This window comes from Trichosurus vulpecula, chromosome 9 (genome assembly GCF_011100635.1).
Source record: "Trichosurus vulpecula isolate mTriVul1 chromosome 9, mTriVul1.pri, whole genome shotgun sequence".
NCBI lineage: Eukaryota > Metazoa > Chordata > Mammalia > Diprotodontia > Phalangeridae > Trichosurus > Trichosurus vulpecula.
In genome coordinates, this window is record NC_050581.1 from 128,970,570 (window position 1) to 128,984,083 (window position 13,514).

At 36.6% G+C, this 13,514-nt stretch overlaps 1 protein-coding gene across 1 annotated transcript in view; it reads right to left on the reverse strand.

The window, feature by feature from the left end:
* PKD1L1 (polycystin 1 like 1, transient receptor potential channel interacting) overlaps nt 1-13,514 on the reverse strand; it is a 161,396-nt gene that overhangs the window by 120,459 nt on the left and 27,423 nt on the right. Inside the window, exons 7-9 of the mRNA XM_036739640.1 lie at nt 5,194-5,540; nt 2,672-2,896; nt 886-1,005 (exon numbers count right to left, since the gene is read on the reverse strand). Of these exons, the coding sequence (XP_036595535.1) occupies nt 886-1,005; nt 2,672-2,896; nt 5,194-5,540 (692 nt within the window). The remainder of the gene's footprint in view (nt 1-885; nt 1,006-2,671; nt 2,897-5,193; nt 5,541-13,514) is intronic.

The following is a 13,514-nucleotide window of genomic DNA, read 5'->3' on the forward strand; positions in this document are numbered from 1 at the left end:
TTTTTTATTTGGGGCCGTTTATCTGAAGAAAGCTTAAAAGGAAAAGTTAAAGAATTATTCTGTAAAACCTATAATCTATGGCTAAGTTCTTGTAGCAGCTCTCTCCAGTCAATCCAACAAATATATATTAATTATATACACATAATATATTACAAATTACAAATATATATTAATTATATATACATAACACATAACAAAGCATTGTTCTAGGCCCTGGGAATTAAAAAAATCAAAAGAAAAAGTGTTTCTGCAAAGTCAAGAAAATTAAATACTAATGAATGGGGAGGACAAAAATTATAATATGCAGAGGTAAAGTAACTACAAAGTATGTACAAATTCAAAATAATTTAAAGAGTAAAAAAAGCACTAACAACTGGGGAGACCAGAAAAAGTCCCTATAGGAGTTGGCATATGATACTAAGAGAGGGAGGTGAGAAGGGAATGCATTCCAAACATGGAACAAAAACTATTCAGCGTTTAGAGACAATATGCATTTAACCTACAACATTTAGCATAGCAGAAGGAGTTACAGAGAGTGACAATGGAGTAGTGGCTTGCTACAAGGAAGGATGGCAGTAATAAGGGGAAAATGGAGGAATGGAACAGTCCCATTACCAAGGCAGACTGACTTTTTTTTTTTCAATTTGTCTCATTGCATCTCTTCAGACCTTAACTTATATTCTGGACCAGTGTGCACATGGTCTAAAAAAGAGGCAAAATATAAACTCATTTTTCATGAGCTAACTAAAGATAAATAAAATCAATGAACAGGTAATGAACTTGAAGAAATGCTGCAAGAAGACCTATTTTTTCTAAGACCTGAACTGCCTGAATAAACTATGCAGAAAAGATTTTGTGAAGTGCAGGACTGTAGATATCACTCACCTTGCATTTGATACTGAACATTCACATTGGCCCAATCTTGGCAACCACTTGCTCTATCTGGGACCATTAGGAACACATTATATGAAGAAGCAGATGAAAATCTATGCACAACAATGGGTCCTAAATATGGAAAATAAAATATCATATATTATATAAAAGAAAACATAATTACAGTCTCAACTCTCTAGTCTCAGGGAACATATTATCAAAGACTTATATTTTTTCCACTTGGCTCCCCTAACACTTAGAAAAAATCCAAAAAAGAAGATGGAATATGTAGAAATTCAGGAACAGAAGCCTGAATTTAGTCACAGATTTCCTCTTAGTGAAATTTTCTTTAAACCTTTTGTCCTTTGAGCCAACATTTTTTCATTTTGGTCATGGTTAATGTTGGTTAATGATGAAAATGATTTTTAAAATATAAGTTCACTGTCTAATTCTAATACTTGGGTTTTTAAATTCCTGCTCTATGCACCCTATCACCCCTTCTCTTCTTATAGTGATCATAGAGGGTCACCTTTAATTCTGTTTTTTTTTCATTTTCTCAAAAAAACCTATTAATTTAATGGTTATAAAACTGAGCATGGTACAGTATGTCAATGTACCTACGATCTGTGATTTCATCTGTGTGAGAATTCACCAACTGTCTATAATTTTTCTCAGAGCTTTGCCTGAGGCCTATAGAGGTTGTGACTTGCCCACAGTTATGTGGCTATTAAATACTGTTGGTGAATTGAACCCACATCATCTGACTTCAAGTGTAACAGTTTATCTACTGTGTCTGTTCCCTTCCTTCACTGGTACATTAGGATTCTTATTTATCTGCATGTGAATAAATGTAAAGAAATAGATCAGCTTCACAAGAGAAAACTGTCTCATAAATAAGAATGAGGTGTTATTGTTAAGTTGTTTTTAATCATGTCCAAATCTTTGTGACCCCATTTGAAATGTTCTTAACAAGGACCCTGGAGTGGTTTGCCATTGCCTTCTCCACTTCATTTTATGGATGAGGAAACAGAGGCAAACAGGGTTAAATGACTTGCCTAGGGTCATACAGCTAATTAAGTGTCTGAGGCCAGATCTGAACTCACGTCTTCCTGACTGTAGGCCCAACACTATCCACTGTGCCATCTAGCTGCCCCAATGACGAGAGACAGTCAGTCATTAACAAAATAGTATTCGGTTTCTCTCATTAATTTCCAACAAGATTTAAATTCTTGAAGTCAGGATGATAGTTTTAATTTGAAAATAATTCTATTATTCAGAAGCTAAAGAAATCAGTAAAATAGTAATAACCAATTAGTTTGAAAGTATTTTTCTCTGACTAGATTGTGATGATCATTAAAAGACACACGTCCCATCCATTTCCTACTGCCATGAATGGTAACTTTCGGATAAGCTGGATACATTCTAAACAGCACTTATTGGGAAGGGCACTGATTTGCCATCAAAACCCTGGTTCAGATCTTGGCTGTACTACTTCAAGGGTGACCCTTGGCAACTCACTTCAGTTGTCTGTGCCTCAGTTTCTTCATCTGTGAAAGAGTCTTGGACTAAAGGATCTCTAAGTTCCCTCCATTTCTACATCCTATGATTACTCTATCTCTGCATCTATAGTTAGCAAGTTTTGAAAGTACAATGGGAATAAACTAAGAATAAATGCTATGATGAACTTCATATAAGGAGGTAGGTACCAAAACGTAATAACCTACATTTATGAAAAGAAATACCACTTATGGTCAGCAGGAATTTGAATGACATAATTAAAGTTAAATGAGATACTTGCCTTTATTCACAGAGGTGGTATAATCACTTGTGCTTCTGGTATATACTCCAGTTGTCATTCTTTGGAAGGAAGTGGCAAAAAGTAGAACTTCATCCTTATGGACACTGCTAGAATTCATGAACACCCTCAAATCTTCTTGAGATATTTCTACATAATATGGTCCCAACTCCTTTTCATTTCCATGAAACTCATTGAAAATAATCACTTTGATCATATATATGCCCTCTGAGGAAAAAGAATGACATTGATATATAATTAATTAAATATCAATTAAAAATATTAAAATGTAAGCATAACTAAAATATATGTGAATACTTAAAGATGAAATAGCTTTTATAGTACTATTATTAGATATTGATAAATATGAGAATCTACAATAAAATGCCTTCCACAGGATAATTTCATTAATAATAAAACATTTTAAGAGATTAAAGAAAATATTTAATATTCAATATGTACAGAGAAGGATTTGGGGATGACACCAAGCTGAAATCAGTCATCTCTTTAGCATTAAGTAAGTTTGCCTTCCCTCAGTCTTTGACTTCCCATCAGGATGAGATAGAAGGCATGTGATCACAGGACAGATTGAAAGGGAATAAAATGAAGAAACTAGTCAGTAGATATTCTAAAGGACCAAAAATGTTTGTGCATGCATGTGCATATGAGAAAGTAGTGAATGTGAATGTTTTACATAAGGATTTAGGCAAGCATATAGTGAGCAAAAGAGTGAAAAAAAATTTGTCACAACAGTGTGGATGCATATATGATTTCACATACTGGTGCCAGGGCAGATGATGATGCAAGCAAAATATAGTTTTCCGAGAACTACAATGTTATTGGGTTGGGAGGATTAAACATTGCTGTACCACAACCACAGACATTGTTTCTGTGATGACTAACTTTGATAGACTTGGCTCTTCTCAGTGATACCAGGTTCAAAGACAACTCCAAAGGACTCATGATGGAAAGAGCTATCGACATCCAGAGAAAGAACTATGGAGTCTGAATGAAGATTGAGGCAAGCTATTTGCTCATTTTTTTCCTCTTTTTTTTGGTTTTGTTTCTTCTTTCTCATGATTCATTCCATTGGTCATAATTCTTCTTTACAACTTGACTATTGTGTAAATAAGTTTAATGCAAATATATGTAGAATACATATCGGATTCCATGCCGTCTTGGGGGAGAGGGTGGGAGAAGAGGGAGGGGAGGAAAGTTTGGAACTCAAAAACATGTGAAACTGAGTGTTGTAAACTAAAAATAAAAAATCTTAATAAAAATAATGAAAAGTGAAAAAAACACTGCTATACCATTTAAATGGTCAATATCATCATTCCCATTTTTCCCTAAAGTTATTTTTTATCCTAACTTCAAAGTGAACTTTACAAAATGGATTAAATTCATAAGACATCAGGGGAAAAAACCAAGTAGATATCACTATAGGACAACTTATTTTAACATGATATATTTCAGTGAGTCTTGTTTTAAATGTACTACAGAATGTAGAAACAAACCATGAATTGGTATTTAAAGTCATTCAGGCAGTCAACAGCATATAATAAGTATTAAGTACAAGCCAGGCACTGTGCTAAGTCCTGGAGATACCAAGAAGGACAAATACCATTCCTGACCTCAAGGAGCTCATATTCTAAGGAGGAGAAAACATGCAAACAACTAGGTAGACATAAGCTATATAGAGTAGAGTGAAGATAATCTGTAAGTGTTGGGAGAAGGAAGAGAAACAAAGGGGTAAAAGCACCCTGCAAAAGTTGTGAAGAGAGTTGTCTTGAAAGAAGTGGGGGAAACCATGCAGTGGAGGTGAAGGCAAGGACTATCCTTTGCCTCTTTTTGTATCCCTGGCACTTAGCACAGTGCTTGGCACATAGTAGGTACCTAATATTTATTGACTGACTGGTGGTAAATGATGAGAATGAGATGTACACTGGATATATTTTAAAGGTAAAAACCCCCAAGATTTGGCAACAGATTGGATTTATAGGGTGAATGAGAGTGAGGAGTCTAGGATGGTGCCAAAATTGTGAGATTAAGTGACTGAAAAGATAGTGATGCCCTTAAGAATAATAGAGAAGTTATGAAGAGAGGAGGATTTGGAGGAAAAGATAATGAGTTTTGCCTTGAACATGCTGAATTTGAGATTTAGTTCTAGATGTCCAAGAAATAGTTGGTGATGTATGTGACTATAGCTTAAGAAAGAGACTAGGGCTGGATATTCAGCTATTGGAATGATCTATATAGAGAAGATCTGGAACATATGGAAGCTAATGAGATTACCAATGAGATAGGGAAAAGAAAAGAGGGTCTAAGACAGTCTTCCATATTCTATTTGGAAATGAGGGCTCTCTAATAAGGAAGTGATGCCTGAAAAACAAATGATGGGCAAGGAACACATAAAGGTTTCTTTTCGCATTCCATTGCTATACCCTCTATCTTCAAGCATCAGTTATTCTATGTGCTATAAACTTATTCTCCTTCTATTTTCTGATAGTTATAAAGTTGCATTATACCTTTTCTATATTGGTGATAAGCAATGATTTCTACTTCATCAGATCCTTCTTTGATGCTGACTTGAACTACTTTACCATCCCCAAAATCAAACACTAGAGAAGTGATATTGTCTGAAGAAGTATGAACTCCAAATGCCAGCTCCTGAGAGGAGTATCTGTTGTTCTCAGGCAACCAACAGCTAGTGTTGTTCATTCTAAATGGAAAAGCAGCTTTCCCAACAATATTTGAACCTCCAATTCTGACGTGCCCAGAAAGACATTGAATGAAGAGGATGTGGTTGTGGGGATTTGATACTGACACAGAGAGATCACATATTCCAGGAACACTAAATGTAATGTTGATAGACCTATAGAAAAAGAAAGGAAGGAATAAAATTTCTCACCACCAGGTAAAACAAGACATATCATTAATAGTTTAAATAATTACCCACCTTTCATAAATTCAACCCAAAGCTTGGTTCTGATCTTGAGATGACTGTGCCAGTCTCTGGCAGGCCGTACCAAGCAAGAGAGGCTGTGAGGATAGTTCCAGTGCTAGGCTAGATATCTGACTTCCAAAGACTAGCCTACTTAGTTCCAGAGGCTCATTACTAGAACATTAGCCACAAAATGATGTGTTGTTTTTCAGCCCCAGCAGTTCACTAAGATCATCTCATAAGGTATAGAGGGATTGTGAACCATGCCAACAGAGGGAGTTTCCACGCTGATGAAATCATGGATCCTTGACATATTAAAGTGTAAATATAATTATTGAGATACTTTAAGCATTGGAAGATTCTCTATGAGCCAAGAGCCTTACAGAAAAACTTGGAAGTAATGACCAATAATGTGAAAGCTACTGAGTCAGATGTACATTTGAAAATGAAAATTCAACTTTGCTTGAGAATAATGCTTGACTGACTATATTCTTACAATGTGAATAACAGGAAATTAAGGGTGATGTCTATGTGGAGCCACTGACTCATTATCTTCATACAAAAAATTTTGGTGTCCATTAAAATGACTAAAGCAAAGCTATTTTAAAGGATGTGAAAACAGCTTTATAATCAGACCCATCTCTCCACTACACAAAGTACTTAGCTGCCACACCTCCTATTGTAATGAGAAGTTAGGTGGTACTGAGGTTCTAGTTTTGGATTTGGAGTCAGCCCAAGTTCAAATCCTGTCTCAAACACTAGCTGTGGACAATTGGGCAAATCACTTTACCTCTCAACCTCAATTTCTTCATCTGTAAAATAAGGATAATAGCACCTACTACACAGAGTTGTTATGAAGAATATACATATATATACACATACATATATACATATTATATATATATACATATGTACTACTTCATAAACTTTAAACTGTATGTAAATACTAGTTATAACTATAATTGGAAGGAAATGAAACATTGACTATAGGTATAAATTGTCAATTGCATTATTAAAAAAAAATGCAATGACCCCAAAGCTGTGTCCTGCCCCCAAAGATCCTTAATTCTGGGAAAGATCCGGCTGCATAAGAAACATGAAATTTCCCATAAGAATGATAGGATAGTCTTCACAACTTCAGGTGTCTAAATAGGCTTCTTAGTTTTATTGATCCATTGTGTGATCAAGGTCAAGATGGAATGAATTCTAGTGACCTGCTCCTCAGCAATAACTAAATTGATGGTAGCAGTCTACTAACAGACCTAGAAACCACTGTTGCTGAGTTACAGGGTGCTTTTGCAAAGAAATTAAGGCTGAAATGGAAAGAAAACTGAGCCTGAAAGGAAAAGCTCAAGTTCAAAATTGTGAAATAGCCTTGATGAGGATAAGCTCTCATGGTAACATGGTGCCAACTGGTCTTCCATGAAATCGAAGTGAAATGGAGAGTAGGATATTTAAAACTTGCCATCTTATTGACAGATGGTTACTGAATTGGTTTTCTCCCCTTAATAACAGTAAAATTGATGGGAATTCTAATCTTCAATGTTATCCCAAAGAGAATGGATTTATTTTAATCAGAGTTTCTGGTGTGATGACTATCAGAAGTTTATATTACTTGATTATATGTCCCACTGCTTCAAATGAAAGTTGAACTATAAATTGCAAACTTTCCACTGTAATCAGAGGCTACCTTCTAAGAGATGGCTCTCTTTAAGACATCAAAATTGTAAAGCAAAATTTCTTCCACTGTGATCAAGTTTTGTTGTTGTCTACTGCATTCCATATTCATGAATGTTCAGAACTGATAAGGATAGTAAAATATTAGCAGACAAATTCTTGTGGGTTGGAGAGTCCCCAGATACCTCCTAGAAATATTCTGTCGGAATCTAGCTAAATACGTATGATGCCAAACTCTGGCAAATCAAAGATTTGGTGCTAGTTACTGGTTCCAAGTATTCCAGGTTATAGAAGAAGGTTAATGTGGTCTTCCAAATGCTAAGAAAAAAAAGAAAGGTCTGAGAGTACACAGAGTACTAGACTACCAATGTCAAATCCTTCATTTGGGGGCATTGAATGACTCATGTAATCCCTCTTGCCTCCAGGGAGTTCTTGAACTCTCATTGAAACACTAGTCCTAGGCCCTGATATTCTGGGTACTCTGACAGATCAAAATGTAATGAGATGTAATGTACTTAGGAGCCAGGGGACATGAGGCTGCAGCTGGAGTATGCATCTTAATGACAAATTTAGAGATAGGATGGAGGATATTTAACAAAGTTTACTGAAGCCCATGCCCAAGACAGACATTGATTCTGATGATTAAACAAAATAAGCTAATTGCCATTCTGCATTTGCTCCTGTGGCGCCATTTATTCATAATGAGAGTTTCTAGTTACATTCCCTTTGATCCTGAGTGAGCACTAGAATCAGAAATGAATTCCACTGGACTGTATGTTGATAGAATGACTAAACTGATTACTGTTGCAGTTGTAGATAACTCTTGTTGTAGATAACTCTGTTCCAACATATAACAGGAGTACAGAATTAATTTTCTTATATGTTAACTTTGGAAAAAAGTTATTTGGGGCATTTTCAAAGACCACCTAGGGAAACGAACATTTCGGAACATCAGTACTAACTGATGCTGACTTAGGGCTTTAAGGGTCAGGGAGTGCTTTACACATTTTATCTCATTCGATAGTCTCCCAATACTTTGAATTAGGCATGACAAGCACTATTACCCTCATTTTACAGGTGAAGAAACTGAGTCTCAAAGAGTTTCATAGGACCAAGGATTCAAAGAATTAGAGCCTGAAGGGACTATAGAGGTCAGAGGTCATCTAGTTCAATCTGCTTATTTTGCAGATGAGGAAACTGAAGCTCACAGAGGTTAAGTGAATTGCCCAAGGTCACGCAGCTAATTGTCAGAGGTGAGATTTGTACTTCTTCCCACTCAAGCTTTCCTTACTCTGGGTATAGTATTATTTCCACCACACCATGTTGTCTCTGTTGATGGTTCATTTAATCATGTTCTAAATAGTTATGGCTGAACAGGATGGACATTGATTATGGTACCATTGCCTTAATATAACATATACCACAGCCATGAACATGAGCAGTATGGCATAGTGGATAGAGTATTAAATTTAGAGTTAGGAAGACCAGGTTGGAATCTTTTCTTGGATACTTAATAGCCATGTGACCCTGACCAAATCTTTTTGAGCTTATTTCCTCATCTGTAAAATTAACAGAATTAATAACACTTATCTCATAGAGTTGTTGCCAGAACCAAGTGAGATGATGTATATAAAGTGTTAGCAAACTTTAAAATGCTATATGTTTTAGCTATTATTATGCTTAATGAACCAAACAAAAAATATTCTCTTACCCAATACATATAATTAGTTTCCAAGCCTTATCTACACTACTTCCTCAATAACTCTAAAATCTATTCCCTTTTATCTGATCTCACTCAAGTTCATGTCAGGCTCTAGTCACCCCTTACCTGTATTATTGCAAAAAAAAACAAACCCCTAATTAGCCTCTTTTCATCAAGTCTCTTCCTACTCCATTTTATCCTCCACATAGCTACCAAAGTGATTTTCCAAAAATGCCAGTCTCACCATGTTGCATCTCTGCTCAATAAACTCCAGTGACTCCCTATTAAATCTAGGGACAAATTCCAACCCCTCTCTTAAACACTGAATACCTTTCACAACCTAAAAATCAGCTGAATTCAGGAGCCAGACTTTCAGAAATCCAGATGGAAATCCTTCAGTAGCTTCCATGACCTTAGGATAACTTGTCTGCCCCCTCCTGGAGTAACTACGGAAGAGTTTCTCCTCTTTACTGCCATAGGTAGGATGTCATTCCATTTTAGGGGTGAGTGGACCAAATGGAGAAAGTGAAAAGTGAAAAAATCCTCCTGAGAATGAATTTGTATAGATGTTCTACCATTTTCATTTCATAATTTAAAAAAATTTAAAAGGTAGCCTACAGCTACGTAAGGAACTGGAACCGATGAATATCTAGGGAGATAAACCCTTCTCACAACACAATGGCTGACTGCAACATGTAGAAAATATAGGCTAACTCAAGCAAATATTCACTATGCATCTTTGTGCAAAGCTCTAGCCAAGGCACTGGGCAAGATAAAAAAAATTGAACTCAGGCTCAGTCTTTGCTTTCATGCTAATGTCTAGCAAACTAAAGAAGACCACTGCTCTCAGTTCAACAATATATTATGATTGACAGTTGAATTTACTTCATCTTCACCTGCAATGTTGCATTTATTTGCTACACCTGCAGTCCTGCTCAAATAGTACATCAGTCGGCTAGAAAGGATTTTGACACTGACCATATTGTTTAAAACAACTCACAAAGACTGTGGTGATTAACAATTCTGCTAGGCTCTAAAGACTGACAGAAAAGGGAATGCAGGTCTACAGTGGTAGAATAATGGATATAACTACAAGGATGAGCAACAAAGAAACAGGTGCATTTTCCCCCACCTGCTTTACCTGAATAGAATGAGCAATGCATTTGAGCCATATATGCTCAAATTGTTAAGTGGGTCTTGAATGAAAAGTTCTAAGGTTGGATGCTGTTGTTTAGAAATATGGCAGATTCATAGATTTCAACACATACATGACTATGATTAATAGTAATATGAAATTAAAAATCAAAGTGAATTTATAATTAATTTTGAGATTCTCAGATGATATTGTTTCAAATCTATTTGGAATGAAACTGAAAAAAATTAATTCTACTCTAAAAACAGAAAGCTCTTTGGGACTTGGGTTTGAGTCTTTATTTAATAATATAAAGTCGAAAGCATCTGCAGTGCACACAACAAATTCTGTGTATTAAGAATAAGAATAGTTAGGGCAGCATTTGCTGTCTTTTAAAATATGTAACTTCTGTGTTGTAGACTAGTGGAGATCAGAAATTCTTGGTTTAAATCCTGTCTCGGACACTTAATAGCCATGGGACCAAGGGCAAATCATTTAAATTCTATGAGCCTCTCTTTTATTTTCTGCATGATACTTGGTTGTGGCAAAGTGCAGGTGTTTTTCCCTTTGTTTTTGTCAGGTGATAATGAAACAGAAGTAGAGGTGGGAAAAGTTGCACATTGTAAATAAATAACCAAGTGAGAGGGTAACTTTAGTACATGAAGCTGTGGTAAGAAATTAAGAAAGATGACACAGCACTTTGGTCCCATCTTCCCCCCCTTCATCCCCTTTCCTTTACCTTTCTTGCTTTTGTGTATCCAGAGGACTAAATTGGCAGCATTCAAACTGTTGTAAAGCCATCTGGATGTAGGGAAAACACACCAAAAGATATAATTGCAGCTTAACTTCATGGAGACTCTGAACTTAGTCTAGAGTTGGCACATGTTGGTGTTGGTGATGTTGGAGAGATGCTCTCAGTTACCATCAGACTCCAGATTTGCCTAATCATTGGCAAGAAATCAAGTTCTAGCCCCACAGGAATAAAAGTGAGGGATCTCTATCTACTTTATTATTGAGGCTTTTTCCTTACTCTTCTCAGTGCCTTTGAGACTGGGGCAAGGCTTGATGGCCTCCCTTTATAAGTGTGTTTAGACTACATCTGTTTCCTTTGTGAAAATAAACTTGAGAACTTATATCTTAACATGAGTGGCAATAACCATCAAGGATTTGAGATTTTAGACTCAGAAGACCATAGGATGATCGATTTAGACTGAAAGGGGCATCAGAGGCCATTGAATACAATTCCTTCATTTTTATAGCTAAGGAAACTAAGACTTCAAGAGCTTAAATGACTTTTCCAGAGTCATACAGCTAGTAAGTGCCCGAGGCAAAATAAGCAACCAGAAATTTCTGACTACAAGTCTAGCATTCTATCCATTTTAAAACCTAACTTCCTCTCTAGAAGAAGAGGGTTGCCAACCACTTGGGGCATTTAGTGCTGTAGATTTGTTTTCATTTTCATTCCATAAATGTATTATATAATCTACAAAGTAAACATGTGGCCCTTGGGTCACAGGCAAAACACTGAAAAGGTAGTAAGTATCTTGATGGGATTGGGACTGAGTGATTTTGATAAACTTGTGAATTATCACTGATAATATTTAAACCTTTCACCTTACATTAAGTGAGATGAGATAGAATTTGGGTTGGTGCAAAAAGCACTCAGATCTGAAATTAATGCAAATGGGTCTGTTCCTGCTTAGACAGAGCCTCTACCCACGGGCAAAACATACTAACGTGGGCCTGGGTGCTTGAGCTCCAACTGCCACCTGGTGGTATATGTAGAGACTGTTTGCTGGGTAATTATTTCTGCTCACCTACCGGCCTTACCATGTAAGGTAGATATTCCTGTAGAGAGTATCTGGAAAAAGGAGGTAAGAACCATAACAGCAGATACGTTTAAGGTGCTTTAAAATTAACAAATTGATTTACAAACATTATCTCATTTGAGCCTCTCCCTATTCCTGTAAAGTAGGTGCTACAGACATCATTATCCCCATTTTAAAGATAAAAAAGTGAGGCTCAGAGAAATGAAATGGCTTGTGAAAGTTTATACAACAACTAGATGTTAAAAGGCAGGATTTGAACCCAGGATTCCTTAACTCTTAATTTGGCACTCTAGATGTAGCACCTCATTACATCCAAAGAGGTGGTAGTTTCCCTGTCCTGCACATTCACTTCTGGACAACACATTTTAGGAAGGGCATTAATATATTCTGCAACCTATCCAGGGAAGGATGTGGAACATCTTTGAGATTATGGTACATGAAGATTGGTTGGAGGGTCTGTGGCTCCATTAGCAAAAAGAAAAATTAAGGGGTACATATTTCTTCAAGTATTTAATGGACTTTCATTTGCATAAAGGATTAGATTTGTTCTGCTTGGCCATAGAGGGCAGAACTAGAAACAAGGGGCAGAAGAATAAAAGTTACAGTTTAAGCTTCATGTAAGGGAAATCTTTCAAATAATTATAGTTACTTAAAAGTCTAATAGGCTGCCTCAGAAGGTGGTGCTTCCCCCTCAGAGGAGGTCTTTGAAGTACGGATTGGATAAACATCAATCAGGTATATTGGTGGGGGGGGGGGGTTTCTTCTTTAGTTACGGGTTGGGCCAGTTGGTTCTTTCAAGTTGAACCTTCGGATTGGATAAACATCCATCAGGTATATTGGTGGGGGGGGGGGGGGGTTCTTCTTTAGTTATGGGTTGGGCCAGTTGGTTCTTTCAAGTTGAATCTTCTCCAAAGGTTCTTTCCCACTCAGAGGTTCTATGACCAAAAACTCAACATATCCAGAATAGAACTTAAAGTGTTTCCCCTTTCAATACATTTTCCCTCCAAACTATCATTTCTTTTGAGGACGCCACTATCGTTTCAATCACCCAGATTCATAATCTTGAAGACTTCCTTAACTCCCCCTTCTCCCTTGCCCTCCATCATATCCATTCAGTGATTGTCACTGATTCTACCTCCACAGTATCTTTCATACCTGTCCCTTTTTCTCGCATCACACAACCATCAACAGGTCAGGCCCTCAGTACCTCTTTCCCAGAGTGCTATAACAGTCTTTTAATTCAGCTCCCTGCCTCAGGGGTCTCTCTTTTTCCAGTCTTCCTCCACAAATCTGGCAAAATAATAGTTCATAGATAACAGTTCTGGCTATATCACTCTTCCACTTAAAAAACTGCATTGGCTCCCCATGGCTATAGGACAAAACAGATAACCTATCCCGGCATTTAAAATACTATACAATCTGGCTCCCAGTCAACTTTCCAGTCTTATTTCATATTACTCTCCTTCTCAAACTCTAAATTCTAGCCACACTAGACTACTAGCCTTTCCCCAAACTTAATATTCTATCTCTCCCTTCCATTCCTTCATATGAACTATTCTTAATTC